Source organism: Antechinus flavipes, chromosome 2 (genome assembly GCF_016432865.1).
Source record: "Antechinus flavipes isolate AdamAnt ecotype Samford, QLD, Australia chromosome 2, AdamAnt_v2, whole genome shotgun sequence".
NCBI lineage: Eukaryota > Metazoa > Chordata > Mammalia > Dasyuromorphia > Dasyuridae > Antechinus > Antechinus flavipes.
In genome coordinates, this window is record NC_067399.1 from 609714606 (window position 1) to 609728765 (window position 14160).

Consider the following 14160-nt stretch of genomic DNA (forward strand, 5'->3'; position numbering starts at 1 on the left):
AGCTACGGCTGGGCGCTTCCCCACCCAGCCCTTCCCTTTTTACCACTTGCCCTCCTGGGCTCTTCCCTCGGGGCACGACGCGGGCTCGGGATGCGGACTGGGAGAGCCTAGGACCGCCTCTTCTTGGGCTCACGGGGAGGACCGGACTCAACCCCGTACCTGGATTGGAGGCCCCGAACAGCCAGCTTCTGAGGACCAGGCACCCCGGCACCCCTCAGACCCCGGAGGGGCGGAGAGTTGCGGGAGGGAGCAAAAGTGGGGGGGCGGTCCGGGAGCAGGGGCGGGAGGCGGCTCTGGGGCCCGGCCCCATTGGCCACCGAGCCCCGCGGCAGGAAGGGGACAGGGACTGGGCGGCCCCACCCCGAAGCCGGACGAGCCTATCGCCGGGAGCGCGAAGCCCGGATAAATGTAGCGCTGGGAGGCGGGAGGGCTGCTCACAGAGGGGCTGCCAGCCAGCCAAACGGCAGCCATGCAGTACCCGCACGCCGGGCCCGGAGCCGCCGTGGGGGTCCCTTTGTACGCGCCTACTCCGCTGCTGCAGCCTGTGCATCCGACGCCCTTCTACATCGATAACATCCTGGGTAGGGGCCACGGAGCCCCGCTGCCGCCCGCCGCTCCCACTCCAACCCCCGCTCCCACCCTGCCTTCCCCCAACTCCTCCTTCACCAGCCTCGTGTCTTCCTACCGGACCCCCATCTACGAGCCCACGCCGATCCATCCCGCCTTCTCCCACCACCCGGCCGCGCTGGCCGCCACTTATGGGGCAGGCACCTTCGCGGGCCCTCTCTACCCCTTCCCCCGGACCGTGAACGACTACACGCATGCCCTGCTCCGGCACGACCCCCTGGGTAAGGCGGCCGGGGCAGCGTGGGGGGAAAGTGTCACCCGCCGGCGGCAGCTCTGGGGCGTTGGCGCTGGTCCCTAGCGAGGGCGTGGGCGGGCAGGAGCAAGCAATTGAAAGTTATAGAAAAAGCCATAGAAAACGCCAGTCTCGGCCTCTCGGCGAGCCGGCCAGGGAAGGGATCAGGGGCTGCTCGACTGGACCACCCTTCCTCTTGTCTTGCTAGGTCTCAGTCAGGCCTCTGACCACACGGGTGACTCAGATTGGTTTTCCTGCATGTCGTCCACTGACCCTACGATAAATAGGTAGTGGCAGCGTGTGGTCGGAACCCACCTGGGTGCCCGCAGGGGTCCCCTCGGGGTAGTGGCTGGACTTGCGCTTAGCGGCGCGTTTTTGGTGCGGAGAACTTAACATTTTCTTGCATTCATTGTAGTCTGTTCTCCATGGGGGAAGAGATATATAGGGAACTGCGGCGGGGCGGGTTTGTGAGAGCTATGGGAGAAGAGAAGAGGTACACGAAATTAAGTGGGTTCAAGGGAGCCCCCCGTTCCCTCGTGGCATTGATAGCCTCAGGCAGCCCTGGTGCTTACAAGGCTGGACTTGGTTCAACAAGTTTGTGCAGCGAAAAGAGCCTGACCCTTTCCGTTCATACAGGAAATCTTGAGTTCTCGATAGGAGTAAATCTGGTTTCAGAAGCTGTTAAGTGTTTTCCTGGCTGCATGGAGCAGCCCCTTCCCCGGGAGTCGTGCACACTGCTGATTATTTTATCGACATCCTCAATACAGACAAATTCAGGAAACACTCGACTTCTGATAGCCGGGATCCGTTTTTCTGATATTGTTCATTTCCTCTGTGTGGGATGTGACTTTATGGCAGCTAAAATAACCAGTTGCTTCCTATTTTTTTTTTTTTTTGAGGCTGTTTTGCACCAGTCTGTAGGCTGACGCAAGCAAAATCTCGAAAAACAATGCTAGATTATCAAAGGTTTTAGACGCAGACCGACGGGACGGACAGACCCAAGAGCACAGGAATCTGGACCTGAGCGAGGCTGGCGCCCAGTAGCCTGCACGCCTCAGCAGGCTACTTTTAATTTAGCCTGCTTACTGGTCCGAGCCATTTGCAGGCCAATTGGGCAGTGATTTCTCCTGAATTCTAACTCGGGGGCTAGTCCCAAGAACTTGCCACAGTTTTGCCTGAATCTATGGCAGCTTTTCGTGGATGCGTTGTTAAAACGCAGAATCGGGCCGCAGGGGAAAACAGACTAATTTTTCACGAATGGAACGAGGGGTGATGTTAAAGCCCTTCGCTGTGAAAGAAAGATTAAAGGAGTGGATACGTAAATAACTGCTTCAAGAAACCCCCACTCCTTCCCATCTCAGCTGCTCCAGAGAAAACTTCTGGGTTAGAGTACGCTAGGTTAGTTAGATTACGTTATGTTTCCAGCCTCACTGGAACTGACTCCCTGGGATCTCTGAGGCTGGCACTCGGGGAGGACGTTTGCACAGAGTTTCCTTGGGTTACGACTGTGAAAGAGCAGAAGGAAGCATGGGGTTTTTCGAGATAGACCAACAGGAAACACATTGACGGAAATGTTGCCATAGCCCTAGGGGTGACTTTAACTGGCCTCCTCTGCGAGCCTGGTGTGAAATCAGAGAAGTCAAGAATCTCTTAAAGAAGATTGAAACTTCTTGGTGCACCCTGGTACGCTGGCGAGCCAAATCTTAATCGCAGAAGGACCTTAACGGGAGAAGCTTTTTTTCATTCTCCACAAAAGTCTTCGTTAGCCCCACGTAAGAAATAGTCGAAGGGACCACTTCTGGAGGTTTAGGTATGAGAGTCAATCCCCACAGTGTAGTTAAACTCTGCTCAGTCTTTGGCAGATGAGTGCTAGTGTGAGCTTGGGGAGGAGTAAGAATATTAACATCTCATGCAATCGGTTTCCTCAGATCTTTAGAATTAGGTATTGAAAATACTCAGATGAAGAAATTGAGACTTGGAGAGAAATGGAACGCTTTGGTAATTGAATTCTAGTAAATTGCCAAACAGAATTATACTACCAGTCAGTTAATAAATATTTACTAAGCACCTACTTCCAGTCAGGCACTAAGCTAAGCGCTGAGGAGACAAAAAGAAGCAAGAGAGCTCCTGCCCTCAAGTAGGCTCATAAATTTAATGGGGAGAGCCAACAAGCAAACTAACATATAGACAAGATAAATAGGAAATAATTAAAAGAGAGAAGGTACTAGAATTAAAAATGCTAGGAGAAAACTTTCTGCTGAAAATGTGGCTTAGTGGAAATTCAAAAAAGAAATCAGGATAGTTATTAACATTAGTAAATGACATTGTTAGGATCCCAGCCCAACTTTTGACACCAACACTCAAATTAGATAATGGATGTATAATTGATATATAAATATGAGTTGTAATTAATCAAACTGTATGTATCTTCAAGAATGACACCAAGTTGCAGCTAAATAACTTGTCATCCAGAATCCCTAGAATTTCTTTTAAAGAGAAAAATATGAATGTATACTTTGCTTGTCAACTGAAAGAGCATTGATTTGGAGCCAATAGACCCTTAAGTTAAAATCTCTCTCCACAATTAATTCTATAACAATAGACAAGTTGCTTTAGTTTTCTGAAATTCAGATTTTCCCTTGATATAATGGAAATGAATTACTTCATGAGTTGTTGTCAGGAAATAATTTGCTACAAATTCAAGTATTGTATAGTACTGTTGTAATTATTTCCCCCATGACGACTGCAGAAATAGGCCAGTGAGGAGTCCATTATCCCAATTTAAATATAAGGAGGAATCGAAGGCTTGGTGCTTTGGGTAGTCAAGGTCACACTGACCCTAATTTTTCCCCCTCCTCACCAACAGGCAAACCCCTTCTCTGGGGCCCCTTCATGCAGAGGCCACTTCACAAAAGAAAGGGAGGACAAGTAAGGTTCTCCAATGATCAAACCATCGAACTGGAAAAGAAGTTTGAGACCCAGAAATACCTTTCCCCACCTGAGAGGAAGCGTCTTGCCAAGATGCTACAACTCAGTGAGAGGCAGGTGAGCTGGGAAACAATTCCTTGGAACTTCTGGGAAAACAGTGGGTCTGAGTGAAAAAGGAGCAAGAAAGGATGGTCCAGGTTGGGAGCACCTGATTTAAAGATTCTTAGATCTTATTTAGGTGAATATTGAAGAAACACTTACCAGGAAACTTTAAATTATTTTGACCCTTTCAAGATAACCTTGCATGAGGTTTTATGCATTATGGTATAGAGGAAGATACTAGAGACCACCTGTGGCTTTGGCTTGCTATCTTAAATGATGTCACTTAAGTCTCATTTTCTTGGTTAAACAACTGTTTCCTTAAATGGCATATAAATTAAGTTAACCTGTCTTCCTACATATAAACCATGAAGCACATTAGTTGGCGGATGGAAAAAAAGGAAACACCAGTTAGGTACAGCTTGTTGCCTGTCAATCATTTAAATTATCTGAAGCTCTTGATAAACTTCTTAAGACTCATTTTTCATCTGTAAAAGGGGGATAATAATGTTTGCACTAGCTGTCGTGGGCTCGGAATTTTATATAATGCTCTATAAACACTTGTTAATTTAATTTGGTTGATTTATTTAATATTTTCCCCCATTTGCACACAAAACAATTTTTCGTTTTTGAAATTTGTTTTTGAAATTTTGATTCTAGGTTTTCTCCCTTATCCCCACCCATAATTGAGAAACCATATGTGAAGTTATGCAAAACATTTCTATAAAAATCAAGTTGTTCAGGAAAACATAGATTTCCCACTCTAATGAAAATTAAAACCCTCAAGAAAAATTAAGAGGAGAGAGAGAGAGAGAGAGAGAGAGAGAGAGAGAGAGAGAGAGAGAGAGAGAGAGAGAGAGAGAGAGAGAGAGAGAGAGAGAGAATGCTTCATCCTGTAATCGGACACAATCGGTTCCTTCTCTGGGTATGGATAAGATTTTTCATATTAAGTCCTTCAGAATTATACTTGTAAATTTACACCACCACTCTGCAGCGACTAATCGTGTCCTCTGACCCCAAAATTCTTCCGTGACCCCCTTCAAATCCTTCCGCCCCCTTTCCAAATATCCCTTTAAAGGACCTTCTCGAAGATCTGCATCCCGAACATGTAGCAACGCGTCCCATTCTCTCTTTCTAGGTTAAAACCTGGTTTCAGAATCGGCGAGCCAAGTGGAGAAGGCTAAAGCAGGTAAGAGGCGAGGTCTTGTTACTATAGCAATAATTCTTTTAATGATCTTATCTTCTAACGGGATACCTATTCTGGGTTGTATGCAAAAGTCATCCCCGAGGCTATTTAGCCTCTTCACCTTGATTAAAAAGGCAAATAGCCTTTTTGGAATCCAGTCGGACTCGGCCAGGCGGCACTAACGCTAAAAGCGCCTAATGCAGTCAGTTCCGATGGCCATTACGGTGGGGGTTTCACACACTGGCTATTAAAGGACCACGCTAATTGTTTTATAAACCCATATGTTGTTTATCTAATTAACGCAGGAAAGATAAAGTAATTGCGAGTAAATGACTTAAGCAGTTATCTTTGGGTAGAATATTGTTTCTTCTATTGACACAATTATAATAAAACCAGGCAGGACTGGTAGGTAAATAGAAGGAAACAAACACCTTAAGAGTCCATTTGATCGGCTGCACACACAATGAAAATATCAACTATTTGTAACTCCTGCCCCTTAGCCCTAGCTTAAGTCCAGGCTATAAATGAATAGGAGGTTCTGAAACGCAAGAAAATATTCTGTCCCATTTGCAAATGCAACTGAAGCTTTTTCTCGGGAGAATAAAGCTCGGGTCTTCACTAAGTGGCAGTCAGAGTAGGGGGTGGGGGTAGAGGTGAGGGACGGAGGAAGCGGCTTGGTCTCTGTGTCTCTAGCCCACCGCATGCTTGACTTAGAGTTGTTGCTTAATTAATGTTTGTTGAATGGAATGGAATTGTTGAACTGAACTAAAAGGCAATTATCCTAATTTGGTTACAAGCTGGTTAAAACTTTTCTGGAGGAATCAGATTCGTGGCAATCTGCACTCACCAAGGTTACCTGACTGATTGTTGTACTCTCCATGCTATTCGGTTGTGTATTTGTGGCCTTTATCTTCGTAGAAAATGGAAAATTTCAGCAATAAAATAGTTATGGCAGAATTAATTCACTTATTTAATTTCAAAAGGGGAGTTTTGATTCCAATTTTTACTCCGGGTTTGTTTTTATTTTTGCCTATCTTAGTAGTACCTAATTAATAACTGACTCATTGAGGTGGGTGGGCTTTGCTTCTTCTCCACCAAGAATCTTCCCATAATACTGGACTATCCTTCTACTGCCCACCCCATTTCCACCCCGAGGCCATAACTTTTCTGCTCTCACATCCTGGCAGTTTAAATTTTCACCCGAGAAGAAATTGTAAATTAGACTCTAATTATTTTGAAAATATTCTGAAATTATTTTAGTGTGCTAGCGTATTATTTTAAGTAGTCAAATCCTGTTAATGTCTCTAGTGATGGCAGAAAGGAGGGGAAACCCTAAAGAGATTGTACTTTTAAAAATAATTTCTTCAAACAAATTTGAAACCGCTGGAGTTAAATACTAAATTAGTATAATTCAATTAGGATGGTATGTTACTGTTAACTTCTTTGGTTTTTTGGGGGGGTGGGAGGGGTAATCTCAATTTGGTGTTGGCAAAATGATTTCTTCCTCTAAAATTCATTCATTCCTTCAATAAGCATTAATTAAACAGCTACAGGTGGTGATGAGGTGGGGATGGAGAATGGTCCCAGCCCTCAAGGAGTTCATTTTCTAGTGGGAAGGGAACAAAAATGTAAATAGATGAGTAGATAAGGAATGCTTTCCATGAGGATAAACTATTGGGGAGAGAAGAATGTGTTAAACACAACCTTTTCTCTCTCAAACAAAACTTGAAGCTTTTAACAGTCTGCCTCAGTAAGCTAGCAATAACTGAATACTTCTTAACAAGACTTGGTAGTATTAAAGATCAGGCATTAATTCTGAGGCCAAAATTATATAGTTCATTTTTCATTATTCTATATCCTATTTCATTTTTATTCCTTTTGTATAGGAAAATCCTCAAAACAAAAAAGAAGAATTGGAAAATGCAGACCATCACTGTGATCAGAGACAAGATAGCTGTTTGCCCAGCGAGCAGATAAAAGACATTTCCTTGGACAGTGCACAGTGTGCTCCCTCCCCTGCTTCTCAGGGAGATCTGGACTCCGAGATTTCAGAGGATTCCGAACAAGAAGTGGACATTGAGGGGGATAAAAGCTATTACCAGGCAGGATGATGATGAGTGGACATCTGGAATCTGAACAAAACTGGACTTGGAAATAATAGCTTTTATTTTCTTTTAATTGGAAGATCTCTACAGAAGAGCTGAGGGAAGGGGGGGAGGGGGTAAAGAGAACCAAAGGAAATTCATTTTCCTATCAGAAAACTAAACAATCTGGTGCTTTGGCTAGTTAACAGATACACGTTAACCTTGATTTTTTTTTTTTTTTTTTACTAAAGAAATGTTTTGATTTTTAAGTTGCTATGCTAAAAATTGATCTTGCAATGCTTAAGCATTCTTCCCCAAGTAAATTGCCACAACCAGATTACCAATTTCTTGATTTAATTAAAAAAAAATATGTAATTTGACAGGTTTAAATAGACTTTCTGTATTGATGCCTTTCCTAATCCAGACCTACGATCATCATAGGAGATTCCTTGTTTGTGAAGTCTCCCAGGACTCGAATCCAGGTCACCTGGCTGTCACTTAAAAAGTCAACTCTTTTTTTACTTTTATCTAAGTCTTGCAGCACTAGTCTTAAACCTGGTTAAACTTGGAATCATTTCAGATACTTGCCTGTTAATCCTGCTCCTTTGTTGGTAAAATACTTTGGTTAAGATGCTGCCTTCAGCTCTGTTGGTAATCTTCCAATAGCTATTGACAAGAAACTGTGATAAAGGGTGACAAAACATTGAGAAGAAACTGACACAAGTTACCAAAACTAATCCCAAATATACTCAAAATAGCAAGTTGAATAATATATATATATGTAGATTGTAGATAATTCTTTGTGGTTTTATGTTCATTGTTTATATTGTGTACATACTATGACTGTCCAAAAAAATCCAATGAAACGAACTATGACAACCTGCCAAGTGTCTTTTTTAAAGAGAAAGATGTGTCTATAAAACAAATTTCATTGTTAGATTGACCCAAGTGGAAGCTTTCACAGTATTCTGTTTTCATTTTGTCAGAATCTGCAGAGTTCTTTGTATGTGACCAGGCTGAACCAAGTTCCAGCTAAGGACTGAATTTTTATTAGTTCTGGGGTGTTGGTTCAATGGGGGATTTGTATTTATATTTGCCCAATATTAGTCCTTCCAGTCACTTTATGCAGATGTGTGAAAATGGGTTTAGCCTATCACCTTTCCAGGAGAATGTTGATTGGTGTGTGTGTGTGTGTGTGTGTGTGTGTGTGTGAGAGAGAGAGAGAGAGAGAGAGAGAGAGAGAGAGAGAGAGAGAGATTTTACTTGGGCAAAACTAATGGCGATTATTGAGAAAGTGGCCTTGGGGCAAATGAAAGCTACAATTCTGGGAACCATCTGATAAGTAAGTGGTCAGTATGTTTAGAAAGAGAAAGGTGAAGAACAGAACTGAAAGTGAGTGGACCTGCCCTTAGGCGTCCTCTACCCCCACCCCTTTCCCCAGCAGCTACCCAGGTTGTATTGATTGATTTTCGGTAGGAGCCTTTGGCTGGTCTTTCATTGCCCTTGACCTGCCTATGTCAACAGTGGCCCCTCCCTTTCATCCCCCCTTCTCCATCACAATTTGCAGTTAGAGGCTTCTGGAAGCAGGCTTTTTTCTCTAAGACAGAAGAAAAGACTAATGAGAAAGAAAGGTTAGCCATGAACTGACTAATTGTATCTCCCTAGGTCCAAGTTTTTTCCTCAGTAAAATGAGAGGGTTAGGCTTCTTTAAGCTAGCCTAACATGATAGTCCTTAAATGCTAAATCCTAGAATTTCTAACAAATGATTTTTAAATTCTATGTTTCTAAAATGACTTAACTGAGATCTGGCTGGAGAAAACTGGGATAGACCCAGATAGAAGCAGGCCAACTCACCTGATCCCTGAGTGAAGGGATGAACAAACAGGGACCTCTAAAAGAAACAGTAACTTCAGTTCACAGAATGAATTTGCCAGTTGGATAGGTCTTTAGCCACCATGTAGTTTAATCTGAAAGGAACCCTATCTTAAAGGGGTCATCAAGTCTCTTTTATAATTAAGAGGAAACTCACTCCACATTTGAAGTTATTTTTATATTTGTAATTGTTAGGAAGTTTTTTTCCTGAAGTCGAGAACCAATTTGCTTCTTTGCAACTTTCATTGCCCTAAACAGAACAAGTCAATCCCTCTTTAGATACTTGAAGACGGCTATTTTACCTCCTTTCCTTGTCTTATTCAAACTAAACATCCCTGTTATTTTCCAACTAGTCCTCATATGACCATGTCTAAAAGCACTTCAGTATCCTGGTTGGCCTTCCTAGTTGGATACTCCAGTTTATTAATGCCTTGTGGTGCCCAGATCTAAAGATAATACTTCAGCTGTGGTTTGACCAGGTCAGAGTACACAGGGTACTGTTAATAACTCATTCCTGGAAGCTGTGTTTCTGTGACTACAGTCCAAGATCTCAACAGCTTTTCTGATCACTATATAGTTTCTCCTTAGCCCGAGAAACTCAGCATCTAGGCATTAGACTGTGTCTAGAGATAACTGATTGATAGAATGGTACAGCCTGCAACCAGGAAGACCTACATCAGATCTAGCCTTATCTGTGTGACCTGTGCAAGTCATTTTACCTCTGCCTCAGTTTCCTCACTTGTAAAAAGCTTGGCACTTGTAAATGTGCCTGGCACGTAGGAGGCACTATTGTTAATAAATGCTCATTCCTTCTCTCTCTCCTCTGATTTTGTGGATGGGGGGCAAGGTCCTTTGGATACCAGCCCAGTATCCTGGCGTTGGAAGCTTTTAATTAAAATTAGCCACTTTGCTTTTACTTAAATGATCAGTCATAAAGGACAGGAAGATGGATGGGTATACAGATTAAAGAATGGAATGAATATGTGGGAGAGGTATCTGAGCATTGATGAGCTAAATTGAGCATGCTTATGAGGATTGAAGTGATTTGGAGGCGGCGGCAAATGCTAGTGAGCAGTAAGTGAAAAGGATCCGGAATCAGTGTGCCCTGATTGAGAGCAATAGCTTTGAGAGAATTGACTGGAAGAATTTTTAAAAGACCCAGTTTTATTTCTTCAATCTAGTCCACTTAGACTTAGGCAAGAGGTGGCCAAGATTCCATTTGGTTGGCTATAGTTGTTCAAACATTGATTGGGAGGGCACACTTCAAGAGATGAGACAGGCGAACATTACCCCCCCTCTCCCCCTCTCCTTTCACCTCACGATGTGCTACAGTATTGGAATCCTTTGCATCTGTTTTTCCTGAAATGAAATTCTGATTCTGTAAATAAGAGTTAGGATAGCTGGGATTAAAGAGAACTGAGGAAGGGGAGCATTTAAATCCCTCTGGGTTTGCTAAGATTCCAAAGAGGGAGTGGGCAACTTAGAAAATAGTGATGGGTCTACTTGGAGCTGTTCCATCTTATCTCCTTAGGTTTCCTCATGGGGATCAAGCTTTGAAGTTTAAAGCAGTATTTATATTTATTACAGAGAGCTCAGGGGCTAGAAATTACTTTAGAGCTCAGCTCCATTTGACAAATGAAGAAACCAAATGAGAGGTTTAATCATTTGTCTAATGCCATCCAATTCTTAATGATAGAGCTAAGAGTAGATCCCAGGTCTCCCAAGCAGCAGTCCAGAATCCCTCACTCCCTAGGGTCCTTCAAATTTCCTTCTTTCAAATTTCTTTTCTGATTGTGACCCAGCCCAGAGTCTCCCTGACCTTCCATCAGAAACCATGGGGTTGTCCAGCTCTAGTCTCCTCTATGTACTGTCTTTGAAGGGAGTTGTATCACTTATTTCAAAGGTGATAATTGGTTTTAGGCTGAAAATAAAATCTGTATGTGATTCTTAGGGAACAAGAAGTTTGTGAGCCGATTATTGAATTAAAGCAATTCTGAAATCAATGTGTGTGTGTTGGTCCTGGAGATAACCCCTGGTTAATGTTTATGGCTCACAAATAGCATGAGAATTGGGGAAGGGAGGAGAGAGAGAAAGCCTGTGGGACTCTCAATTGTCAATAGAAATGCAGGCTAGTGGAATCTGGATTTTAATGAAGGCTATTCTATCACACAAGAACATTTTCCTATTTTAGCATATCCAAAACCAGGCAAAACTCATAGAGCAGTAGACCCATAAGCTACTGGAGGGCAGGAACTATTTTTTATTTTGTCTTGTAGCTCTGCACAGTTTTTAGCATATGGTAGACAATAAATGTTGGCTATTTGGGGTTGAATGGAATCTTAAAGATTTCTTAATCTAATGCTAGGAAGATGGTGGAAGTAGGTATGATATAGTAGAAGGGTAGTCTTGCTATCAATATCGGTGACAGGTTTGAATCCTTTCTCTAGCACTTAGTGCTTCTCTGGTATTAGGTGACCTTATTCATTTATGATCTTTATGATTTAATTTTTAGAAGTGAAGAAATTGAAGTCATTTGGGGAGTCACCACTAAACCAAAATTACCACAGAGTTGGGAGTTTTGACAAACTTCAGGTTAGATGTGGGGAAAATTCCATCCCCCCACTTCGTTCTCCATCAGATCCATAAGCATTTATGTTGAACACAAATGGAGGACTCAGAACTGGTTTTTATTTTCCCAACCTGGGTGGAGAAGATACCACAATCATCCATTTCCGTGCCCACATTTCAGCTGCGTTATTATTAATGTATGAATCCTGCCCACAATCCAGGCATTTTTTATTTGTTTGCCTCCTGGCTATTTAATGTTGAATCAGCATGTATGACCTTTACAACACAGCTCTGGTTTTGTTTTCAACTGTTTTATCAGGAGATCCAACTTGAAAACGGTTATCATTTAGCAGAAAGACAAACAGCAGAGCACATTTCTGTAAGCAGCACGTTAATGATTGGGAGAATTGCCCCAATTTCTGCATGACAGTGTGTGATTAATCCTCTGGGTCATGTTCTTATAGCCCAAACGATCCAGTCCATTGGTCTTTGATATTCAAAGGCCTCGCTCACTTAATAGGATATTGATTTCGGTGCACCATGTACTTTGACTCGATAAACAGCCTCACTTTCAGGGACTGCCAGCTCTGTGGGGAGGATTTTTGATGAAGAATAATTGCCTAAGACTTCTTTTGGGTAGTTTTTATGGTCTCTCCAACTCAGGAAGGTGATAAGAACTATTTCTGGTGGGAAAAGAGGAAATCATTTCTGATAGACTAAGTTATTGATAGAATGAGTCCAAAAGGATCTATTCACTTTCAACACCATCACTCAAGTGCTTTCTTGGCTTCACAGCTGTGAATAGTCGTTTTGATTAATCTGGGGGGTGGAGAGGGAGGAAGAGAGAGTTGTATTCAAGGAAATGGATTTAGCTTTGAGGAAATGCAACACAGATTCAGAGGCAGTCTTTAGAGCTTGAACGGCCCTAAATGATGGGAGAAACCCAACTTTCCTCATCTTACAGTTGAAGAAACAGACTCCGGGCAGAGCGCTAACTTGCTCGAGTTTGAAAAGCCAGATATAGACTGGAGATCTTATTCTCCAAAGTAAATACTTTTCTTTCCTAGTCTACACCACGCTGCTTCTCTTTGGGGAATAAGAACCCTTTGGCCAGATACAGGTTCCAACTGCGTTGCCGAGAGTGTACCTTTCCTACAAAATCGAACAGTCAGATTTTATAGACACAAAGAATCTGGGATGGGCCTGGCTGGGGATGACATTGAATGGGAAAGTGGAGAAAACAGCCCGACAGTCATCCAGATGCCTGAAATTTTCTAATTAAAATATACAGATGTTTGATCAGGTGTTGTCATGCAGCCATAACTTCCTCTCTAATATAGCTTTCTTCTACTCAAAGATTTTTCTTTTTGCCTTTTCTCTCTCCCTTGCTTATAAAATGTTTGTTTCTGAAATGCTTTAAACATGTCCCTTTATTCATTCATTTAGCTCACAAGCATTTACTGCTTGTGTCAAACCTGTGCAAAGACAAAAAAAAAAAAAAAAAGTGTGTGGGGGTGTAACTTATCCTCTCTTGGATAAAATGTATAGATGTTTGGGAAGAGGACTTTAGTAGCCCTTGAAGGAAGCTAGAAATTATGTGTCAGAAGTAAGAAGAGAATGAATTCCTGGCATAGGGAGGGCAGATAATTCCAAGGCAAAGAAGTGGAAGGGTGAAGGTCAAATATGGCAAGCCTGGCTGCAACCTAGCATATGAGAGAGTAATGTACAATGAACCTGGAAAGATAGCCTGGAATTATAGTGAAAAGGATTCTGGATACCAGAGGAATTTTTATTTTATCCTATGCAAAACTGGAAACCAGTGGTTCTTCTTCAGCACGTACACGTTAAGATTAGACCTGTGCTTTAAGAAGGGGGAAAAACCAGAATAAGGTCATAAGCATAGATTAAGAAGCTATTATCACAATAGTGCAGGAGAGACGTGCTGAAGGCCTGAAGTAGGATGATGACTAACTAGAGAATTTTAGTAGAGAGATGGATACAGATATGAATGAAAATGTGGAGGTAAACCCCACAAGATCTGGCAAATAATTGGATATAGGTGTCCTCTCCTAAAGATTTAACTCTAGTGAATGAAAAATACAAGCTAACTTTACTGATGATAACTTCGAATAGGAAATCTTCTGAGACACATAGTTAACTTGCTTTTCTTCTCGTGTTCTCCACTTGAAGTCAGGAAAAAATGAGAAGCATTTCTGACCTTGGGAAGTGACTTTATGTCTCTCAAATTCCTCTTCTATAAAATGGAAGTGAAACAACTACTACTTCACAGGATTGTTGAGAGGATCAAATAATGTATTTGAAGGTTTTGAAAATTTAAAAGATATCTATATATAAGATATATGTGATATCTATATATGACATTACATAAAATCTCTATCTAGACACATCTGTCTCTCTATCTATCCATCTGTCTGTCAGAGAGGTAACATGACATTAGTGTTTAGAATCCAAAACAAATGTATTTTAAGATCTGACTCTGTCACATATACTAGCTGTGCGACCATGAACAAGTCATTGAGTCATTTAATACCTCAGTAAAATAG

The 14160-nt window shown here is 42.2% G+C and overlaps 1 protein-coding gene across 1 annotated transcript; it reads left to right on the plus strand.

Moving 5' to 3' along the window:
* The first annotated feature begins 403 nt into the window (after window positions 1–403).
* Window positions 404–8037, plus strand: HHEX (hematopoietically expressed homeobox). The gene is made up of 4 exons (XM_051981658.1): window positions 404–848; window positions 3726–3904; window positions 5025–5075; window positions 6959–8037. The coding sequence occupies exons 1-4, from the start codon at window positions 470–472 to the stop codon at window positions 7181–7183; spliced, it is 834 nt and encodes a 277-aa protein (XP_051837618.1). The 5' UTR covers window positions 404–469; the 3' UTR covers window positions 7184–8037.
* The last annotated feature ends 6123 nt before the right edge of the window (window positions 8038–14160 follow it).